We start from the raw sequence: 23,666 nt of genomic DNA, 5'->3' as shown, positions 1-23,666 counted from the left end.
GAGAGGTGTCTGGGCTGAGAATGCAGACGTGGCCCAGGCATCCTCTGGGGAGTCTTGGTTGGGTATCCAGCCTGGGCTCTGCGTGAAGCTGTCTCCACGGGGGGAAGGGGGGCGGGGAGGGGGGAATGTTCGTGCTCCTGAGCTGGGGCCACCTGCTCCATTTCTGTCCCATATGTAGGGTGATTGACGCACGTCATCCCGCCACGCTAAGAGCACAGACGCTGTCAGGTGAGCCATTGTCAAAGCCCAGCTCAGCTATATCTGACCTGTGAGACCCTGGATGTGTCAGTTAATCTCCGTAAGCCTTGGTTTTCTCATCTGCAAAATGGCTCTGACAGTAATGACGTGTCAGACTATGTGACTATTAAGTGAGACAACGTGGCCTGGAGCAAATACTTGAGAAATAATTACCACATAACATATGTCACTTATTATCCAATTTTTTATGCACATGTAGCATAAATGTACATACATAAAATGCAACATAACCTGTTAATTATTTTTCAACATCTTCTCTAAGCTCCGAGTTCTCGGTTCGAGGCCCCACGTGGTTTTCTCTGATACTGTGTTTTGTGAAAATTATAATTGGAATTTGGTGGCTCATTCTTTACCTTCATCTGAGCCCTTCCACACCTCCAGTGAGAAAGTCGCATATACCAGCTGCATTCTGGAGAGGAGGCAAGGGGAGCCCAAGGTCACGCAGCAGCAGGGAGGGCTGGAAGCAGCCCAGAATTAGGGTGCTGGTCCAGTGCTGGTCCAGCCCTCCGTGAGGGGCCCTGGGCCAGTCTCCTGGGCTTTGTTGCATCCTGCCTGTGGCCAGCCCGACCTGGAGGGGCTGGTGGCAGCCCCTGTGTTGTGAGTTCTGATTCTCTCAGGGGCCTTCCTCAGGGAGCACCTCCTGAACCTGGCTCAGGCCCCGCCCACCTGCCCTGACCATGACCTCCCCCGGGTTCCTGCCCTGGTTGCTGTGAGCTTGGAGAGCTGAGTCGTGGTCTCTGGGGACGGGGCAAGACCTGAGGGGTGGAGGGCTGCCAAGGCGGGGCCTCCTGTAGCAGTAGGTTCCCAGGACAGGTGTTTTCTCAGCTGCCACTCCCAGGTACTATCTCTGACCCCTCCTCCCTGAGGAGCTGAGGCTGGTTCGCTGTGACATCTCCCTGGGCCCTGGGGACCCGGCTCCCTAGGTGAGGACCTGGGTTGTCACCAGGGCTAGGGCATGGCACACTTGTCCCAGTGAAGAATCTGCCAGGACCAGGGGCCCAACCCGGGCTGCTTGTGCCCAGGACGGAGAGCCTCAGAACGTTCCCAGATGTGGGCATTATGGGGAGGAGAAGGGGGTAGAAATCCGCTTACCCCCACTCTGCCTGATCAGGGTCTGCTTGGTCTGCTATCCGAGGGGTTGGCTGTGGACATGACATGTGGGTTCCGAGTAGAAAGACCTTAGTTTAGGGCCCCTCAGCTACCTGGGGGCGGTGGTAGGAGGAGTGGAGACTTGCCCTGGGTCAGATGAGCAGAAACCCCCTGGGCCTACCTTGTGCACACACTTGGCTCTCAGGGCTTCAGCTGCACATGCTCTGAGAGGGAAGCCTCGGAGTGGCCATGGGATGAAGGCTTTCCTGCTCACTTGGACACTGGAGATGCCAGCCTTTCGTCCTTCCTTAGCCCCGGCCATGAGTTCTGCGAGATTTGAGTACTCCCAGTGCTGTCTGTGGTTTATCTAGTATTTTCTGTTGAGTCCGTTCTGTTTCCATACTTGAATTAATTCATTTATTTAATTCTGCAAATGGAAAATCAGTATCCTAGGCGGTATGTAGACAGTAACCTTGAAAGTCAATTAAAAATACACCTAAGGAAAAAGGCCCACCCTTACGCAGTTCCAGCCAGGAGCTGGGAGGTCTGGAGGATGCTGAGCCTGGGGTCTGTGCTCTCCTTGCTGGAACGTTAGGAGTTAAAGAGCCAAATTGGCTGCCCCCCAAATCATCACGGGTCCCAGCAATGGGGCATTTCCCATGTTTTAGGGAACGTTGGTCAGTGGAGATCCTACTCTTTCCACAAAGCCCGATTTGAGTGTCCCTTTTCTTCCAGCCTGCCACCTTCTCTGTGCTCACTCTTTCCAGTTCCTGCTCAGGACGGAGCTCTCTGGCACCCACCGGCCTTCCTTGAGGGAAAGCTCCCTCGGGTCCTACAGAGGAGTGTGGGCTGTGCGGTTTTTGCCTATACCCCGCAGCCCCCAGGGCGTACTGACTAGACTGCCTTCTCCTTAGGCCTGAAGGAGCCTCAGAAAATGAGAGCCTGTTAGCCGCGCAGGAGACTCCTGCTGGGATGCCTGGGGAGGTGGGCAGAGCTGGGCCCTGAGTACAGGTCGGGTTTGGGTGAGCTGTAAGCAGGGGAGGGCAGTCTCCATGAGCACAATGGCCTGAACAAAGTCTCAGAGGCTGGCCGGGGCACAGTGGGTGGTTTTGATAGTTTTCTGATGAAACGTAGGGATAATCCCAGACTCTCTCCATTAACTGTTAAGCGGGCCTCTCTTGAGTCTCAAGTATGTGATCTGTAACATGGGAGAAGTCATAGTGTTCACCATATTGGATGGAGGTGAGGACTGAATGAGGTCAAGGTTATGGAGAGTTTGGAACACACGGAGGGCTCCACAGTTGCTGGCTGAAAGGTGGGGCTGGGACATGGGCCGTGGGAGGTAATACCAGTCAGCAGTTCAAGAATCGGCTCTGAGACCATATCTCAGGCTGGAAAGGATGCCAGGGACATGGGGATGTCCCAAGGACTCAAAAATAGCGATACCAAGAGCCACGATGCAGGGTGAGAAATGGCCCAAAGGCAGTGCACAGAGGTCAGGGAGAGGTACTGATGGTGATAGAGGGAATCAGGGAGGGCTCCCTGGAGGCAGTGTCATAAAGGACCAGTGCCTGATAGCCAGGACAATGCAGGTTTGGTAAAACAGTGTGTGTCGCTCCCCTCCCTCCCCACAAAAAGGAAAGAATAGCCATTCCCTTTCAAAGTCTCAGATGGAGACCCAGCTCTGGACGTCTCATGCCCCTTTCCTTGAAGTTGGCACAGGAGGTGCCCGAGCCCTTCTCAGAAGCATTGGGGACTTCCAGACCGTAGCTCTAGACTTCAGCAGCTCGAGCGCAGGGGAGGGAAGAATACTATCCAAACAAGCTTAATCCTAGTCAAAGGATTATTTTCTTACAGAAAAGCTTCACCTATACTTAATAGTTTTAAATTGTTCTGGGTACCAATTAGACTTTTAATTTTGCTGTTCCCTCCGGCGGCTGGAGGATGTGTGTGGTTTGCGTTTAATCAGAGCTGATTTTTTTTTTTTTTTTTTTTGAAGTGCTGGTTCTGGGGGAGGGGAGGAGACAAGTATAGTGTTTCGGGGTTTCCTCCTGGTCCTGCCAGGGCCTGTGTCTCGGGCGCCCCCACCCCACCCCGACCCCAAGTTGGGGGATCTGCGTTGGGACCGACGTGGATGTCTCCAGAGTGCGGAACCAAAGTCCCCTCCTGCCAGCCTGAAGGCAGGTCGGGGTTCTGCCGCGGCAGTCCTGCCTGGAGACGCCAACGCCGAGTTAAATATATGGATTATCCCCCAAATTTCTGCAGCAATAGGGTGAGTTATTATTGATTCACAGAGCACGACAAAACATCGCTGCATGAATTAGCAAGCAGCTGTTTCTAATTTGAGTTTAGAACGGTACACAGAGGAACTTGTTTCTCTGTTCACTCCTTTCATTTATAATGAATTTTAATCACCGCTACAGGTGAGAAAAATGTAGAAACAAGCTTGTATCTTGTGGAAGAAACAAAGGAGAGACAGATGCTAACAGATTTCCAGTCTGTGATAAAAGGGATGTTTTGGTACACTTTACATGTAATTAGAGCGCAGCTGTTTCCAGTCTCAGGTCCACGAACACGGCCGAATGTGGGCTCTGCCGCTCTCCAAAGGGAGTAAAGAAAAACAGTGATTCAACCCCGAAAGCATTTTGCTTTCTCTCGAGTCGAGCAGTGAGCCCTTGTGCTGGCCCTTGGCGGTGCTGTTTCATGGAAGCTTTCAGAGGTGACTTCACACCGGTGCTCTGTCCCCACCCCCGGGGGCGGCGGGAGGAGGGCAGGGCGAAATCGGGCTGTGCTGGTGGTGAAGGCCTCCCCGGCCCCTTGGCTGGCTACAGGTGCCCGTCTCTGGGGAGTGTCTCGTTGGGGCATACTCTGCGGCGGGGGGGGTAGGTGGGCTCCTCTTCCCTGGCAGAGCCTGATCGTGTCTTTACCCACTAGTTAGTTTGATCACAATTACCTCTCGGGTGAGTTGACCAGGGCTGGATTTCCTTGCCTTTTTTTTTTTTTTTCCCCTGGTCTGTTTAAATCCTGCAATAAAACTCAAACTCAATTGCATTTTCAATGTCAATGCTGAGCTGAGTTAATTTGTCTAAGGGACGGAGCAGCCAGGCAGGCTGTGCGTTCTGTGAAGTCCGAGGCTCCAAGGGGAAAGGCGGAGGCCTCCTTCCTGTCCTGTGTGTCTGGTGGTCCTTTGGGATGGCAGCCCCCGTGGGTGCCGGGCAGTCAGACCTCAACCCCCACCCCGTCCGCTGTGAGCCTGGAGGCCAGGTCCATGCCCTAGCAAGGCTGCTGCTGCCTTAGTCTCGCCATCTTTATGAGGGAGTTGGGCTGGCTGCTTGGGAAACCTCCTTTTTCTCCTATGTCCTGGGATTGTAAGTGGCAGAGCCCTGTGGGCCTTCATGCAGGTCAAGTGTCCTTTCTTTCGAAAACCACCTTCTGTAAGTTAATTGCTGGTCCTTCACATAGATGCTCCTGGTTGTTAATCAGGAAGATGGGACCACACCGTGTCTTGTGTTCATTCAAACCAACAGGGCTGTTTCCCACCTCTTTCCCCCTCTCTCGGGCCTGTGACCTTATATGGAGCTAGGGGGCCAGTAGCCGGTGACTATTTTTATTTTATACATTACAGAGAATTCCTCATATAGAACATGGTGCAGGTTGTCATTTAGGTTGTCTGTAGAGCAACCTGGTCGCTGGGACCATTATTATTCCCATTTTACAGATGGAGAAACGAGGCATTTGTCTGCATCTGTCAAACCGAGGGCCATTGATGAACTCAGTGGAGTTGAGTGTAAGGACACTTTGCAATGGGAAAGGGAGCCCTGCGAGTGTGGGCGCGCAGGAGAGTGAGCCTTCCTGGTCCACACGGGGAGCTGCGGCCGGGCTCCGTCATGGAGATGTAAGACCTCTGCGACTAGCTCTCCTTCTCCTTTAAGAAAAGCCAGAAGGGAATGTGGAATTTTTTTTTTTTTTTTTTTTTTTAAGCTTCAGGAGTTCCCGATTTCTAAATGTTGACATCTTTACAAAATAAGTGATAACTGGGTGGCCCCCAGACCGTCCGGGGGGAGGACAGCCATGGTGATCTGTGTCCCACTGCTCGGGTCATCATTTCTTTCAGTCCAGCTGGCTGAGAGCCCTTAGGCTGGGAGTCCGGCCCCAGCTTTTCTTTTTTTTTTTTTTTTAAATTTTTATTTATTTATTTGATAGAGAGAGATCACAAGTAGGCAGAGAGGCAGGCAGAGAGAGAGGGGGAAGCAGGCTCCCCCCTCAGCAGAGAGCCCGATGTGGGGCTCGATCCCAGGACCCTGAGATCACGACCCGAGCCAAAGGCAGAGGCTCAACCCACTGAGCCATCCAGGTGCCCCATGGCCCCAGCTTTTCTAATTACCATCTGCTTTCCGACCTCGGGATGTGACCTAACCTCTCTGTTCTGGTTCCTCATCCATGGGGCGACCACGCAGCTTAGCGAGTAAACACAGCTACTGGGAGTGCGAGAGAGGGACACAAAGTGGGTGGGATGCTGGGCTCTGCCCGGTACCTGGGTGTGTGTGTGTGCCACGCTGCCTGCTTGTAATGTGGGGAAAGAACACCACCGCTGCAACCTCACTGAGCTGCTCAGGGCCGAGTGGGATCATGGGCGCGAAGGTGCTGTGTGCAAGTTTAAATGCATTTACAATTGATAAAGTTATAGAGTCACCCCCTTATTTTCTTTAGCCAACGTTCGTTGAATGCTTAGCAGCATATACACATTACCCATTTTCTGATCCCCATCCAATGGATGAGGAAAAGGGGCTCAGAGAGGTGTAGTAACTTGTCCATAGTCACACAGCCAATCAGCGGCAGCTCAGTCTAAGCAGGCCTGGCCTCTTCCCCACAGCTCTGCTCTCTCCCCATGCTGACGTCCCCCCGAAACCGAGTCTCTCTACAATTACGATGATGGTTCGGGCTCCCAGAAGCTTTACTAAGGGCTTTGATGGCTACTGTTCTCTGTGACGTAGTATTTTAGTATAGCCCTGGGCTGGCTGGAAAAAAGGCATGCCTGGTCCTGGCTTTCAGTGTGGGGCCCCTTAGAGGCTATGTGCTAAGTGTCCCTTTGAAGTTGGGCAGGGAACAGTGTCCCACTCTTCACCCTCGTGGACCTACTGGAGAAGCAGCCCCAAGGGCAGAAATACCTTTCTCCTTTCCTCAGTGTTGGGCCGCTGACCTCTTCAGGCCTGTCCCTACCCCCATGCTGCCCGCCAGCCCCCCCAGTGCCCCAACCCACTTAGTTTTTATCCCCAAACTGAAAGAAGGATCCCCCCCTTCCCCTCGCTGCGGTCTCACTGGGGCTGCTGAGATCCTATCCACAAAGGCACTCTGAGCTCCCTGGAGGAGGGGAGGGTGAAGACAGCTGCTATTATCTTTGCTAATAGCATAGTTCTAATTTAAGATTTCAGGTGGAGTCACGTCAGCTTCTGTGGGCCTCCTTGCCCTGCCTCTAAAGAAAGACCCTCCAGCTTCCCCGTCCCCTTCCTTCCCAGGGTTGGGCCTCTATCCCTTATACCGTACCCGCATCCATCCCTTTAGGGAAACCAAATACCAGCAGGCAGGACTGACTATCGCCATGATGAAAGGGACTTTTTGTTTTTTTTCTCTTTCAAAGTGTGTCAGGGTGGCACAGCATTGGTTTAAACTTCAGCTTTAGATGGTGACTGATGGACAGGCTGGGCAGAGAAGAGCATAGCAACCTCTGAATGCCGAGGACTTTCCGTACGCCTCAGAGGACCAAGCATATGGAGCAGGCTTGACAAATACGTGCTCCGTGAAAAAAATACCTGAAGTAGCAGCAAACCAGGAATGCCTAGCACCTGTGGTTCCTCATTCCTGTACCCAGGGCAGACATCACTAATGGATCACAGATTCTTAGAGCTGCAAAGCCTCTCTGAGACCGATTCATCCGACTTCTTCTTGTGAGAATTGTGGAAGTGAAAACACAAAGAGGGGATGTGCTTGCCTGTGCTTATACAGTGCCAGAATCTGAACCCAGTCCAACATGATCTCACTCTCTATGGTCCATGGCTCTGTGCTCTGGGCTCACAGCCCCACCCTCTGTGCTCAAAATTCTACCCTCTGACTGCGGCTTTGCCTTCTGGGCTGGAGGTTCCACCCTTTGAGTCATCCGGTTTTTTGTGTTTTTTTTTTTCCTTTTAATGAAAGGTAGCACATGTTTGCAGCTGAGTAGTTTTATTTTGTTTTATTTTACTGTATTTTATAGATTTATTTATTTATTTGGGGAAAGAGAGAGAGTGCGAGCACGTGTGTGGGGGGTGGGAAGGGGCCGAGAGAGAGGGAGAGAGAATCTGAAGGACTCCGGGCTGAGTGTGGAGCCCGGTGTAGGGCTCGATCTCATGACCCTCAGATCATGACCTGACCTGAAATCAAGACTTAGATGCTTAACCAACTGTGCCACCTGGGCCCGCCCCCAGCTGAATTAGCCTTTTTCCTGCTGTAGAATTTTGGAAGCCTGGCAGCCTTCTTTCTTTCATTTCTGTCCTTTTTGGTACAGGCTGGCTATGTTTCTGTGATATCAAGTTCTCAATAACCTGGTGGGTCTCCTGTGTAGGTCATGGGCATCTACTCTAGCAGCCAAGTGGTTCCTCCTTAGATATATTCTAGATAATCCTATCTTAACTTTTGGCTTCTACTGAGATGGTTGCAGAGAAATCTCCCCAAATTTCCTAGATGCTCTCTGGTTTGATCTAGGGGATCTGTAGGCCACACACTTAATCTTTTCAAAGAGCCTTTCATGAGTCTGAATACTCCAAGCTTTTGATTTTTCTGAGATGTTAGCACGGGGTACAGTCATACCCTCAACCTGCTCTCCAGAGTGCGCTTTCCTGTTGGAGACTCTCTTAATTATAATGTCTTTTGCTATCTGGGTAGGCTGAGGATTTCCAGAATGATCAATTCCTGGCTTCCTTTTTGTTTGACAGCTCGTTGATCTAGCTCTTTCTTCTCGAGACGAAACCAGGCCATGCCTTCGACATTTTGCTTGGAAATCTCCTCAGCTAAATATCCATTTTTATCCATTACAAGTTTTGCTTTCCACATAATTGTGGGACACAATTCCTCTGAGCTTTCTGCCGCTCTATAATAAGGATCTCTTTCCTCTGGTTTCCAGGATCATGTTCCTCATTTTCTTCTAAGCCCTCACCATCAGGGCCCTTAGCGTCTAAGTTTCTCTCACAGTCTGGTCATGATGATTCAGGTATTTTCTAAGATGATTTAGGTTTTCCTTTGTATGCCTTACTTTCTTCTGCATCTCCACTAACAGAGTCATTAACATCCCTATTTCTAGGAATGATCTTTTTTTGAGGGGATAGAGGGGCAGAGGATGAGGGAGAGAGAGAATCCCAAGCGGGCTCCATGCCCAGTGCAGAGCCCGAGGCAGGGCTCGATCTCACAACACTGAGATCATGACCTGAGCCAAAATCAAGAGTCATATGCTTAACCAACTGAGCCACCCAGGTGGGCCCTGTACGAATAATCCTTCGTCCCATACTCCTGAAAATTCTAGCAGCTGCTCACTGCCCAATTCCAAAGCTGCTTCCTTACTTTTAGGGATTGGTTATAGCAGCCCCTCTTTCCTGGAACCAAAATCTGTATCAGTTTCCAATTGCTGCTGTAAGAAGTGACCACAAACTTTGTAGCTTGACAAACAATGAAAATCAATTTTTTACAGTTCTGTAGGCCAGGAGACTAACGTGGATCTCACGGGGTTAAAATTGTGGCATCGGTGGGCGCCTGGGTGGCTCAGTGGGTTGAGCCTCTGCTTTCAGCTCGGGTCATGATCTCAGGATCCTGGGATCGAGCCCCGCATCGGGCTCTCTGCTCGGCGGGGAGCCTGCTTCCTCCTCTCTCTCTGCCTGCCTGCCTGCTTGTGATTTCCCTCTGTCAAATAAATAAATAAAATATTAAAAAAAAATTGTGGCATCGGTGGGACTGCATTCCTTTCTGGAGGCTGTAGGGGAGGGTCTGTTTCCGTGCCTTTCTAGTTTTTAGAAGCTGCCCACATTACTTGGCTTGTGACATCATATCATCCCGACATTCTCTTTTGCCTCTTTCTTCCACATTTTAAAGACTTTTGTGATTACATTTGGCCTACTAGATAATCCGGGATCATTTTTTGTATCTGAAGGTCAGCTCGGTTAGCAACCTTAATTCCACCTGTAAACTCAATTCCCCTTTGCCATGTAATGTGACACATTCATGGGTTTTGGGGATCAGGAGACGGACATTCTTGGGAGGGGGTAGTCATGACTCTGCTTCCCACAACCTCCCAGTTCAGTTCTGCCCTGCTGGCCTGCTTCATCGGCCATTGAGCGAGGAAAGAGGCCAGCGACATTCGTTGATGTTTGGCCCCAGAGCCAGCCTGGCCTGCTAATTCACTTGAGGACGGGACTTTGCCTTTTTGGCAGGTGGGACTGGAGAGTGTGGGACCTCTTCCTGGCTCTCCTTGAGCCACAGGTCCTGGCACTGTGCTGGTACGGGGGGGGGGGGGGGGGCAGAGCTCAAGAGCTAGGGAGCAGCTTCTGCAGTGGGTTGGGCCTGAACCAGCATTCAGGGCAGGAGAAGCAGCACAGCCTGGTGGTTAGTGAGTGAAGGGGGGACAGTGGTTGGGGGGAGGCAGAAACTCTCCCACATGTGCCCAAGAGGCTGCTTTCTCTCTTGGAGCCCAGTCTGCAGTTATAAAGAAGGGGAATTAGGGGTGTCAGCATGGATGGCTCTGTCAGTTAAGTGTCTGCCTCTGGCTCTTTGGCCCAGGTCATGGTCTTGGGGTCCTGAGATTGAGCCCTGCATTGGGCTCCCCACTTATGCTCTCTCTCTTTCTCAAATAAATAAATAAATAAATAAATAAATAATATCTTTTAAAAAAGAAGAAAAGAAGGGGATGATAATGGTCTCTACCTCCCAGTGTGTGTAAGAATCAGATGAGAACAGGCTAGCCAGAATTCAGCTTACAGAAGACGTCCCATAAACAGTGAAGGGTTGCAGAGTTCAGGCGTTTTGTCCTGCATCTGTCTCCTCCTGGCTCTGTGGACGCAGTTTCCCCATCTATGGAATGAGATGAGTGACAGTCTGTTCCTCTTGCTTCCCTCTCTTCCCCCTTGTACTGGTATTGATTCTACATGTGTGGATGTCATTGAGTTGTGGAGTATTCTGGGGTGGGTGGCCACCTTTGGCCCCTGGTCGGACAGCAAGGAACAGAGCAGGCACGCTTTCCGCACCCCCTGCCCCCTGCTGCCTGTGGCCTCTGCTCTGCTCAGGCCTAGTCTGAGTCTAGATTCTGTCTCTGGGGGCTGAGCCCCTGGTAGACACTGAGATGCTCTGGGTGCTCTGGCCTCCTGGTCCCTGTGTCCTGCTGGGCCTTTTTGTCCTGGGATCCAGGTTCCCCAGTTGCCTGGGGTTTGCTGGGAAGGGAACCTCAGGTCTCCCAGGGAAGCGGATGTCCCTGTGAGCTGGAAGCAGCCCCAGCAGTGGGCTTCCAAGCTTGCCAGGTGCCCCCATGTTCCCTCTGTGACACCAGGCTTCCAGGGGATGTAGAGACACAGATGGGTAGGTTCGAAGTTTCCTGAAAAGAAATCAGGAATATGGCCAGATGCCCCCCCCCCCCCCCCCAATCCCTCCAGCTGAACTTGTATCATTTCAGTCTGGAAAGACACCTGTTTAGGCTCTGGCTGCCCCATGGGGAGTACAGTCTGTGGATGTCCTGACGCAGGTTCACTCTTCTGAGTCCTCTTATCTGTACTTGAACAACAGGATTTTCGAGACCCTGCCTCAAGGCCTCCCTTTTCAGAGAGAATAGGCAGCTCCTTTCTTGGAGGAAGAAACCTCCTGGCTAAAGCCCTCTTCTTTAGCACTGGGAGTCAGGAGACACCTTTGTCCGATTTGCTCAGTGTCGTTGGAACATTCCACATATACAGACCCGTGCTCACGGCAGACATCACCAGCTGATTTCAGCACTCATGTCTTCTGAGCCCAGATCTGGCTTTATAATCCTTCTGAAGACAGTACTCTGGGCAGTCACTCCCAATTTTTCATCCTGGAAGTCCCCTTCTCTCTCTGGACCTGCTGTATCACACAGGATTGGTTTACATGGTGCCTGGGTCTGTGTTCCCATTTCTCTGAGCTGGGGAAGGCTCACTGAGATTCTCGTTCCTGTTGCTCCTGATGGAGGCACAGGGGAGGCTCTACTTGGAGGACCATAGAGCTTGGTCCTGTGGGGACCTTGTCTCCTTGGCGATTTTCATTTTTCCAAAGAAATGGGGCAGTGGTGAGGAGACCTCGTGGTGCCTCACGGAGACTTGCCAGGCCTTTCTGTGGAAAGCTCCAGCTCTCATGGACACAGTCTGGATGCTTGGAATCTTGCACAAAATGACCCTGAAGGGACCTTGAGGAGACCAAAATTCCAACTTCCCCTGTTATAACAGAGGCAGCCAAGGCGCAGAATTTCCTGATGGACTCTGTCCTGCTCTCCTCCCTCTGTCCCCAACACATTCTCCCCCAGGCACTTTGCTTGCTGTTCCTCAGCCTTTTTTCATGGTCTGGAAGATCTGGTCAGTTTCATTCACTTGGATGGCACTGCCCAGCCGGGGAAGGTCCTAGAAACCTGGAGCCACTGGCTATCGGTGCTTTTCCCTTTCCCATCCGCTGCAGGGCACCTCCCGGGGCTCTTTTCAGAGCCATTTATCCCTCTCGCACAGCTCTGGTCACGAGGGCTCACTCCCTCCTCAGCCTGTGTCCACACTGCGGGAAGGTCCCTCCTTCTGCTCATTCCAGTGGCCTGGGGCCACCCGCCTGCCGTCCCGCCTCTGTCCAGGCATTTCCTCGGCAACCCCGTGACTGGAGGAGCCAGGCGGCTGAGGATCCCCGGCATTCTGGGCGACGGCCCCTCTGCTCTGCGCAGGCAGGGTGCATGGGAGGCGGTGCGGGCGGCCGTGGGTCTGCCTGCTCAGTGCCCCCAGTGACCCCACGCGAGCTTGCCGTCTGCCTTGAACCTTCTGCCATGGGTGCATCCTCAAGCCCGGTTAATGTTCTTTTTGCCCCTTAATTGAATTCTTATCGAAATTTCTCCCCTCTTTTATGGTTGTTTTGGTTCTCTTCCTGCAGCAGACAGCAAAAGCCTCCCATTTCCTACCAGGCTTTTTTGCAGGATTAGTCATTTTTAAATGACTTTAATCTCCGTTTTGAAAGTGATTTCTGTACTCATTTTGCCATATTACTTAGTACTCATTCTAGGAGGAGGGGAAGCCGAGGGCCTGCCTTAGTCACTGCATTTGGCTCTAGATCTTCTCTGGGGATGCATCCCCCATCCCCCAAAAGAAAGAAACAGTGGGACACAGAACCAGGCTGATTAGGGTTGAATCCTGGCTCTATTGCCCGCCAGCTGTGTGGAACCTGGCAAGTTACTCAACCTCTCTGTGCCTCACTTTTCTCAGGCATCTCATTGGGCTGTCGAGAGAACTGAATGTGTTAACACACGCGAGGCTCTTAGAAGGCAGCCAGGCAACAGTAAACGTTAGAAGTATTTAATTGGAAGGAACAAGGTAGCTGATTGAACGGAACTTATCTCGGACCTGCCTTCTCTGTGAATTCTGAAACATTTGAGTCGCAGGGGCTCCTGAGATCGCTTGTACCCACTTTCTGCACCCCCGCCAGAGAGAGTGTGCAGTCACGGCTGCATGTGCGGTGTGCGTGCCCTTGTAAGAGGAGCGTTCCCAGTAAGGAAAGGAGCTCCCCCCCTCTACCGGCATCCCCGCACCTACATCCTGGGAGCTGTGGCCCCGGCGCATCTCTCCAGCCTACTCCTGTAGCACTAAGCTGAGCGCCCCCAAAGCAAAGTGTACTTGGGAGGGGTGGGCCAGCAGCAGCCAAGGTCAAATGTATTTAGACAGAAGTCTTTAAACGGTGCAGCCTGAATTTGGGACTTACTGTGTCAACACCCTGTTTCCTACTATCCCTGCCCCCCCCCCCCCCCACCATTGGACCTTTTCAGTGTAAGGGGCCTTATGGTCATTTCCCTTCCGATGATTATAATCTCAGCAGTGGCTCTGTTTGTGGCTCCCAGAAACTCGTTTTGAAGCTTGTTTGCAGAAAAATAAAGCCAACCGGGCGGCACAGCTGTGGGCCTTGGGGACTGGGGGGGGGCCGGGCAGGTTGATTTCTCCTTCTCTAAGTCTGGCGGGACCAGGGTGAGCAGAAGCCTGAGACGTTGGGAGATGTGGCGCCTGGGCCGTGGGACCGAGGGCAGGTTCCGTGCCTCCCTGAGCCTCAGCTTCCTCCTGTCAAAAGCGGGGTGTCACCAGTGGTCGTGATGATGGGAGGACGCTAACTGGGGTAAGCGCAGCAGTCCCCGTGCTGGCCCGGAGCGTGCCCGGTAAATGTGGCCACTCATGTCATCAGCACTGCTGGTACTAGTTAGTGCTGATTATGATTATTGGCCAAATAGTGCATTTGTGGAAGGGCTTTTTTGAAGTATAATTTGTACGTCCACGAACGTGTTTGAAGCAAGCAGTTAAAGAGCTGCTGCGGGGCCGGCTTACCACAGCCTAGTTTGGGGCATTGCAATGACCTCACAAGCCTGCCTCGTGTTCATTTGCAGTTTCCTCCTCCCTACTCCAGCCTCTGGCACCGATGGTTTGCTTTCTGGCTCTGCCGATGTACGTTTTCTGGTCGTTTCATGTAAGGGGAGTAATAGTGCCTATTTGCATTCATTTTTCTCATCGGCTTCTCACCTGATTCCCTTTCCTCGCATGTGGAAACTGAGTCAGACCGAGTTGGAGAGCTGAAGAGGAATACTTCTAGGCTGACGAAGAAGCCGGTGGGGGGGCGGGGGGAGGGGGTGCTCTCTCATCCCCATGGGCTGCAGGGCTTCGGAGCAAACGAGCGCTGGCAGAAAGACCTGTCCAGCTGAGGTCTTCGGGGCAAGGCTTGTTCCTGGTCTCACTCACCCTTGAACTGACCTGGGTTCAAGTCTGTGTGCCCTGCTCCTCAGCCCTGTGATGCCCGGCTCCTCTCTGGTCTCTGGAGGCCCTTCCCTGAGTGCAGATCGTGGGCTGGTTGGGGTCGTGCTTTCGGGGAGGGCTCAAACAAGAGGCAGCCTGTGATTGCATTGGAGGCTGGATGTGGTGATCCCCTCGCCTTTCTCCCCCATGCGGGGGTGGTTTTAGGCAACGGACCCATGTCCTGGTGCTCTCATTTCCTGGGGAAGGTCGCTTTGTCTGTGTCTCCTGCTCCTCATTCGTACGGCAGGAGGGGCCCTGCTCCCACTGCATCGGTGGTTGTGAGAAAAGCACTCAGCAGAGCACCAGGCGCCCAGGAAGGGCTCCGTGGCAGCTTGAGTGAGTCTGAGCTAAGGCATCAAGATAATAAAAAGCCATTTGAACCTGGCCAGGGGGCGAGGGCCCAGCAGGTCCCCCAGCTGCCCCGGCTCTAGCCATCTCTTCCCTTGGGTCCCTTTGTCTGTGCCCCGTGGAGCCCAGCTGGCAAGAGCTGGGAATTACCAGTCAGGGGCCGGGGCATCTCCCAATGCGTCTAATCCAAGGCGCTGGCAGCGGCTGCATCCTTCCCTCCCCGTCCGAAGGGCCCTGTAATGGGAGGCCCCCCAGGGGAGCAGGCGCCTTCACCCCGGGAGGACATTCTGGGAGGTGCCCTGTGCCAGGCTGGGCGGCTGGGCTTCAGAGGTGCAGAGGCTGCCGGGAGGTAGAGGACGCGGGGTTGGGAGCTTTGGAGAGAGCCTCGTCTTCCCAGGCAGAGCTCCGCTGGTGCTGCCGGCTGGGGTCAGGCCCTTACTTGCACCGTCAGGGGCACAGACAGGGGCAAGGCCAGGGGCCGGGTGTGTGTGTGAGGGGTGGGACATTGGGGTTGGTGGGTAGGAGCCAGGAAGAGGCTCAGAGCCAGACCCCTCAAGACCCTGCCTGGGACAGCGGAGGCAAGTGTGAGAGCCTCGGGGTATGGGACCCTTGGGGCCAGGGCCATGCCTGTGGCTGCGGTGAGTGCGACCAGATGTGAGCGTTCGTGCCTGCAGGTGAGTGTGAGTGTGTGTGAGCCCTGGTGGGGACCGAGCGTGTGAACGGATGTGATTGTGTGTCTTGGCTGCCTCTGGCCCAGACTTTCTGGGTTACGTCCGTGAGGCTTTTTCTGGAGACTAAGCTGTGCTGGTGAGGGCAGTGGTTTATTTCCTCGGGGTTACAAGACCAAGGTCAGTGCAGCCGAATCTGAGCTTTTGTTGGTCTCTCCCCTGCCCGAGGCAGCCTGCGGTCCGTTTCATTCATTAAGTTTTAAATCCACCTGTCGGGAAACTTGAGCTGTGGAACTCATTCCCTCTCGGGTTGGCTCGGTCCAACCCCCACCCACCCCCACCGAGGCATGGGGGCGGGGAACCTCACCCGCTCTGCTCCCTGTGTTCTATGTGCCTTTGTTTTTCCAGAACCGGCCAGGCCTGGGTTTGTTTAGTTTTCCTCTGAGGCTGGATGGGCTGGCGAAGGCCGGGGAGGTTGGCCATGTGGTCATCTGGGCAAGGACAGCCTCTCCTGCCTGCCAAGATGGGCATAAGGGCTCATGGAGGACTGAGCTCTGGGGCCGTCTGGGTCCCAGGCTCATCCCCTAGTTGCTCCGCATCAGGCCATCTCCCAGGGTCCTGAGCAGACTGGGGGCAAAGCCGGGGGTGAAGAGGGAACAGAGCAAGCACCCCTTCTAAAGATGGTTTGGCTGGGAACCCTGCAGATCTGTCTCAGGCGCCCTTTGATTACTCCTGTTTGTGCTGCTGGGTCTGATGCCATGTGCCCAGGACCTTCGCCTCCTAGGTGTGTCTGCTCCCTGTAGCAGCAGACCCAGCTCCATCCCCAAATGTGGTGCAGCAGAATTCATGAAGGTGCATTTTCTTTTTTCTCTTTTCTTTTCCTTTCTTCTTCTCCTCTCCTACCTTCCTTCCTTTTTGGGGTGCATTTTCTTTTCTTGCATGGTTTTGCCCACACCCCTAAAGATAAGTGGAACTTCCCACCAGGACTAGGGGCTGGAAGGGGAGTCCATCCCCAGGTCTCCTTCAGGTGAAGGCCTGCCTCCTTTTGGCCTCTGGCACTGCCGGTCTGTGTGGTCATTTCTGGTGACTTTTTCCAGGCTACATCCCGACCCGTCAGGAAAGTGCTTGAGGCCTCACACCTCCTGTGGGGGCGGTACAGAGTCCAGTGAGGCCAAGGCAGGTGTCGCTGAGGACAAAGACATGTCTCTGTGTCTCCTTCACGTCCTGCCACCCCTCTGCACACCGAGGGCCTCCACGTCCATTCACTTCCGCCTGCCCCCTCCACGCCACCCCTGCCCCCAGGGCTCCCTTCCCCCTCCCCCCACTCCCCGCAGTAGACAGCCAGCTGCACGGCCTCAGCCCACGCCTCAGCCCGCGCCTCAGCCCGCGAGCTGTTGAGAAGCCGGCTCTGTCCTTGTTTCTGGGCGGCCCGGGGAATCGCCTCTCATCTCCTCTCTGCCTCCCCCTCCTGCAGATGGTGACGACGACCCACAACTCTCCTGGGTAGCCTCGTCTCCCTCCAGCAAGGATGTTGCGTCACCCACGCAGCTGATCGGGGATGGGTGTGACCTCGGCCTGGGCGAGGAGGAAGGGGGCACGGGCCTGCCGTACCCTTGCCAGTTCTGCGACAAGTCCTTCATCCGCCTGAGCTACCTGAAGAGGCACGAGCAGATCCACAGCGACAAGCTGCCGTTCAAGTGCACCTACTGCAGCCGGCTCTTCAAGCACAAGAGGAGCCGCGACCGGCACATCAAGCTGCACACGGGCGACAAGAAGTACCACTGCCACGAGTGCGAGGCGGCCTTCTCCCGCAGCGACCACCTCAAGATCCACCTGAAGACGCACAGCTCCAGCAAGCCCTTCAAGTGCACCGTGTGCAAACGCGGCTTCTCGTCCACCAGCTCGCTGCAGAGCCACATGCAGGCGCACAAGAAGAACAAGGAGCACCTGGCCAAATCGGAGAAGGAGACCAAGAAGGACGACTTCATGTGTGACTACTGCGAGGACACCTTCAGCCAGACCGAGGAGCTGGAGAAGCACGTGCTCACCCGCCACCCGCAGCTCTCCGAGAAGGCCGACCTGCAGTGCATCCACTGCCCTGAGGTCTTCGTGGACGAGAACGCGCTGCTCGCCCACATCCACCAGGCCCACGCCAACCAGAAACACAAGTGCCCCATGTGCCCCGAGCAGTTCTCCTCGGTGGAGGGCGTCTATTGCCACCTGGACAGCCACCGGCAGCCCGACTCCAGCAACCACAGCGTCAGCCCCGACCCCGTGCTGGGCAGCGTGGCATCCATGAGCAGCGCCACGCCGGACTCCAGCGCGTCCGTGGAGCGCGGCTCTACCCCGGACTCCACCCTGAAGCCGCTGCGGGGCCAGAAGAAGATGCGGGACGAGGGCCAGGGCTGGTCCAAGGTGGTCTACAGCTGCCCCTACTGCTCCAAGCGGGACTTCAACAGCCTGGCCGTGCTGGAGATCCACCTGAAGACCATCCACGCCGACAAGCCGCAGCAGAGCCACACGTGCCAGATCTGCCTGGACTCCATGCCCACCCTGTACAACCTGAACGAGCACGTGCGCAAGCTGCACAAGAACCACGCCTACCCGGTGATGCAGTTCGGCAACATCTCTGCCTTCCACTGCAACTACTGCCCCGAGATGTTCGCCGACATCAACAGCCTGCAGGAGCACATCCGCGTGTCCCACTGTGGCCCCAACGCCAACCCGCCCGATGGCAACAATGCCTTCTTCTGCAACCAGTGCTCCATGGGCTTCCTGACCGAGTCCTCCCTCACCGAGCACATCCAGCAAGCGCACTGCGGCGTGGGCGGCGCCAAGCTGGAGTCCCCCGTTGTGCAGCCCACGCAGTCTTTCATGGAGGTCTATTCCTGCCCCTACTGCACCAACTCGCCCATCTTTGGCTCCATCCTGAAGCTCACCAAGCACATCAAGGAGAACCACAAGAACATTCCGCTCGCCCACAGCAAGAAGTCCAAGGCGGAGCAGAGCCCGGTCTCGTCCGATGTGGAGGTCTCCTCCCCCAAGCGGCAGCGGCTCTCGGCCAGCGCCAACTCCATCTCCAACGGCGAGTATCCCTGCAACCAGTGCGACCTCAAGTTCTCCAACTTCGAGAGCTTCCAGACCCACCTGAAGCTGCACCTGGAGCTGTTGCTGCGGAAGCAGGCGTGTCCCCAGTGCAAGGAGGACTTCGACTCCCAGGAGTCCCTCCTGCAGCACCTGACGGTGCATTACATGACCACGTCGACCCACTACGTATGTGAGAGCTGCGACAAGCAGTTCTCCTCAGTGGACGACCTGCAGAAGCACCTGCTGGACATGCACACCTTCGTGCTCTACCACTGCACCCTGTGCCAGGAGGTCTTCGACTCCAAGGTGTCCATCCAGGTGCACCTGGCCGTGAAGCACAGCAACGAGAAGAAGATGTACCGCTGCACGGCCTGCAACTGGGACTTCCGTAAGGAGGCCGACCTGCAGGTGCACGTCAAACACAGCCACCTGGGCAACCCGGCCAAGGCACATAAGTGCATCTTCTGCGGGGAAACCTTCAGCACCGAGGTGGAGCTGCAGTGCCACATCACCACGCACAGCAAGAAGTACAACTGCAGGTTCTGCAGCAAGGCCTTCCATGCCATCATCCTGCTGGAGAAGCACCTGCGGGAGAAGCACTGCGTGTTCGACGCCGCCCCCGAGAACGGCACGGCCAACGGGGTGCCCCCTGCCGCCGCCAAGAAGGCGGAGCCCGCCGACCTGCAGGGCATGCTGCTGAAGAACCCCGAGGCGCCCAACAGCCACGAGGCCAGCGAGGACGACGTGGACGCCTCGGAGCCCATGTACGGCTGTGACATCTGCGGGGCGGCCTACACCATGGAGGTGCTGCTGCAGAACCACCGGCTACGGGACCACAACATCCGGCCGGGGGAGGACGACGGCTCGCGCAAGAAGGCGGAGTTCATCAAGGGCAGCCACAAGTGCAACGTGTGCTCGCGGACTTTCTTCTCAGAGAACGGGCTCCGGGAGCATCTGCAGACGCACCGGGGCCCCGCCAAGCACTATATGTGCCCCATCTGCGGCGAGCGCTTCCCCTCCCTGCTGACGCTCACGGAGCACAAGGTGACCCACAGCAAGAGCCTGGACACCGGCACCTGCCGAATCTGCAAGATGCCCCTGCAGAGCGAGGAGGAGTTCATCGAGCACTGCCAGATGCACCCGGACCTGCGCAACTCACTCACAGGCTTCCGCTGCGTCGTGTGCATGCAGACGGTCACCTCCACGCTCGAGCTCAAGATCCACGGCACCTTCCACATGCAGAAGCTGGCGGGCAGCTCGGCCACGTCCTCCCCCAACGGCCAGGGGCTGCAGAAGCTCTACAAGTGCGCCCTGTGCCTCAAGGAGTTCCGCAGCAAGCAGGACCTGGTGAAGCTTGACGTGAACGGGCTCCCCTACGGCCTCTGTGCCGGCTGCATGGCCCGAAGCGCCAACGGACAGGTGGGCGGCCTGGCGCCGCCCGAGCCCGCCGACCGGCCCTGCGCCGGCCTCCGCTGTCCCGAGTGCAGTGTCAAGTTCGAGAGTGCCGAGGACCTGGAGAGCCACGTGCAGGTGGACCACCGTGACCTCACGCCAGAGACCAGTGGGCCCCGGAAAGGCGCCCAGACGTCGCCAGTGCCCCGGGTAAGAGCCTGCCCCTGCTCCTCGGGGCTCCACCGAGCTCTGTCTCTCCTCGTGCTGTTGCCTCTAGGAGCCCAGAGAGGCCGTGCTCTCGGACAGCGGTCAAGGGCATCCGCTCTGTCCTGGACTCCGAGGCGATCCCCAGGGTTGTCTGTTCCCTTCCCGCTGTGTGACACTGTCGTACGTCATCTGTCTCTCTGGGCCTCATTTATCAATTGCTCGTCTGCAAAAGGGGGAATGACGGTCGTCTGGACTTTGTAGGATTGCCTTTAGGAACCTGTGGTGTGAGATAAGTACAGGGTCGAATGCGGTGGCTGACACCTGGTTATAAATGATGTCGTCTTTCTTACAGATCTGGGGTGCACTTGCTCGCTTCTTTGCTGAGTCTCCTTGGGCGAGTCCCTTTGCTCTCTGGGCTTCAGATTCGGGACTCTTTTGATGATCTGTGGAGATCATCTCCACGTAAAGGGCTCAGGGCCCACACAGTTTGGGTTGACCATGTTAGCTGCAAACACCAGCTGATCTGTTCTCGTCCACGGTGCACAGTGTAGTTAGTACAGATGCTGGTGCATGGAAGACCCTAAGAATGGTCCCAGTAACTGCTCTCCTTTGTGACTGATGGATCCTTTCATTCATTCATCAGATTTGTCCCAAGCACCCATTGTTTGGGGGTGACTGGCAGTTGAGGAAAATCAGGAATGGACCCCACCTTGGGGGCTCCCAGACAAGGGGGGGGGAACCGCAGGCCCAAAGCTAGTAGGTTTTAGGGAGGAAGGGCACGTTCAGGCTACTGGAGTGGGCCGTGGGGTCAGTGGCCAAGGAGCACTTGGTGGTGGGCCTGGAGCCTGCGTGGCTCTTGAGTGTCAGACAGTACGGGCCCGGGGATTCCCGCTGAGTCTGTTGTCTGTTTCCAGACCGAGGAGGTGCCAAGCAGATCTCGGGAGTATCTTTCCCTTGAGGGCCACTGCTGGCGCCGTGGGCAGGAAGGCAGAATTTGGAGGAGGGCCACCTGCGGCAGGTGCCTACTGGAAGACGGGGAGGTAGCTCTGGGTGTTGGGCTCCGGAATCGGAGGTGGGATCCGACCTGGGGTCTGCGACTCTGGGACCTGGAGGGTGAGAATGAGAGAGAAGGAGGGCTGGAGAGAGTGGGAGGAGAATGAATGGAGAATGTCTCTGGGCCGGGGTCCCACAAGACACCCACTGCAGGTCGCCAGCTCTCAGCTCTGCTCAGCCTCTGCTGGCCGGCTGGCTGGGTCGGTGTGGGTGGACTGGGGGAGTCTGTGGGCCCTGGAGTCCGGTGGGCGGGGTTACAATGAAACTCTCCCTCTTCCAGGACCCAGCAGGGTTTTGATTTCCCCTGGCCTCTGTCCTCACCTGTAAAGCCAGAGGGTAAGGGTGATAATGGTAGTCACATGTAGTGACAGGGTCTGTCTCCGGGGCTGACATCACCGGGGAGGCAGAGGGGGGCCCTTCTGGGTTTTTAGCGAGCGTCTGATTGATGGATGACTGTGACTGGCCAGTGCCGGTGCCTCGTCTGGGGCTGAGTGTTGAGACTGTGCGACCACAGTGTCTGGCCCTGAGCTTGAATGGAGACAAGGAGTGCGGGGCACACAGGAAACATCACTTGCTGTCTCTCCTGCTTATGGTCACAGCTGACGCTTACCGAGGGACAAGGACGTGCTGAGCACTTTCTGTCTACACTACAACACTCCCTTTTCTGGTGAAGAAACGGAGGCACAGAACAGCTGGCCATTATGGGCCCCCAGCTTTCAAGAGGCAGAGAAGGGACGTGAACCCAGGGAGTGTGGGGCCACAGCTGAGTGAGTTCTTGACCCACGTTCTGCCTGGCTCTGGACCCCATCCTGGTGGCAGGCTGGGGTGGGGTCCGGCTTGGTCACTCCCTTCTCGTTCAGACTGTGGGGTAGTGTGGCAGGGCTGGGGCCCCATATGCCCTCCTCCCAGGTGAACCCCAGCCCTGCCTTCCCCCACCAGCCCCACAGTGCGGGGGCTCCTGCTAGCCACGGGGCTGCTCCTAAGCCTGCCCTTCTCCAGGCGCTGCCCTGGATTCTGCATCAAGGACCCCTTCATGAAGCCTCCACTGTGTGGGCAAAGGCTCGTATACCATTTCCATGGCAACAACCCGGGAACTTTGCCGGGACCTCTGTTTTGGCAAGGATGGTACCCAGGCCCAGAAAGGGGGAACCATCTACCCAGGGATACACAGCTCAGGGATTCAAACCTGAGGGGCCTTGTTTTCTGGGAGCCTGACAGGCCTTTCTCTCCCTGTCCCAGGCCCTGCGAGAGAGGAGGTGAGCAGACAATCACATGTAGAGGCCTGGCCAGATGGGCCATTGGTGGAAAGGAGCTAGACAAAGCACGGATCTTCCCCCAGTGGAGGCCCAGCCTCTGGGGCCTTGCCCCCTGCCTGGGCACGCCTGGGGGCAGGGGCCCAGCTGTCTGTTCGCCCGCCCCTCGCTCCCCTAGGACTCATGCGTGTAAGAGCAGACTCTGGGGGCCGAGTAAGGGCTTGGGGGCTGGCAGGCTGGGACCCTCGGGAGTGTATCCATAGCAACCAGCTCTCGGAGGACTGGGTTCCCGTGGGGCTGTGGGGCCGAGGCTGCTGTCGGCTGGAGCGGGAAGCGTGGCGGTTCCCGCCCTGCCCCCCACCTCCGCCCCCACTCTATTAATGGGCAGTAACAACATCAGCACAACTCTAGGCCAGTGTGGGGAGACCCCAGCCCTCCATCGACTCCCCAGGCCCTCACAGTGCCAGATGAGGTGGATTGGGTGCTCTCACACAAGTCAGAGGGCTTGGCCAGGCCGCACGGGCTCCCTGTCCCCTAGCCCAGGGCTGTCTGTGGTGTTCTGGGACGTACAGCTGAGAAGAGCTGCTCAGACAGTGGTTCGGGAGGCAGCTGGCCCGGGATCCAGTCCCTGTCCCCTTGCTTAGCTGGGTGGGGCTCTGGCCGAGTGGTTTGGCCTCTCTGAACTCCACTTTCTCCAACCTTAAAGTGGGGCTTGCCGAGGGACTGTGAGTCTTCAGAATGAACAGAGCCTGCGCACAGTAGGTGCTCAGTAGATGTGAGCTGTCATCACAACCATGGAAATTCAGCGCCTGGGGGCTGTAGTTCCTGTCTCTCCCTCTCTTCTTGCCTCTGCTGGTCTCAAGCATGTTCTCCCTCTGCCCTGGACTCCTCTCTGAGGTTGCTGGGGGCCAGGCAGGGGAAGGCGCCCCTGGGCTCAGCTTTGGTTCTCCTGGGCTACACTCTGGGGAAGGAGCTTGAGACAGAAGAGGGGCTTTGAATGCCAAGTTCTCGCTCTGTATAATTATGTCTCTGGTCCGTCCTGAAGCTCCAGAGACGGAGGGCGTCTCTGGGGATAGAGAAGGGGCAGACAGACCAAGAGGAGGCATTGGGGTGAGGGTGGGGTCTGGCCAGCATTGCAGCAGGAGGGAGAGAGAGTGAGAGGGTCCTCACCTGCTTGTCCCTGAACTCCTGTTCCACCAACAGGGAGGTCCAGATGGCCCTGGCCAGGTGTCTGCGGCTTGGGCACCCCTGGCTTTTCGGGCAAGGCCGGC

At 55.8% G+C, this 23,666-nt stretch overlaps 1 protein-coding gene across 1 annotated transcript in view; it reads left to right on the top strand.

Annotated features, from left to right (window-relative positions):
• ZNF423 (zinc finger protein 423) overlaps positions 1-23,666 on the top strand; it is a 332,069-nt gene that overhangs the window by 171,875 nt on the left and 136,528 nt on the right. The window contains exon 4 of the mRNA XM_059381198.1: positions 16,878-20,092. Coding sequence (XP_059237181.1) covers positions 16,878-20,092 — 3,215 coding nt within the window. The remainder of the gene's footprint in view (positions 1-16,877; positions 20,093-23,666) is intronic.

Source organism: Mustela nigripes, chromosome 17, assembly GCF_022355385.1.
Source record: "Mustela nigripes isolate SB6536 chromosome 17, MUSNIG.SB6536, whole genome shotgun sequence".
Lineage (NCBI taxonomy): Eukaryota > Metazoa > Chordata > Mammalia > Carnivora > Mustelidae > Mustela > Mustela nigripes.
Note: the sequence above shows the minus strand (reverse complement) of the source record. Positions and strands in the feature narration are given on the sequence as shown.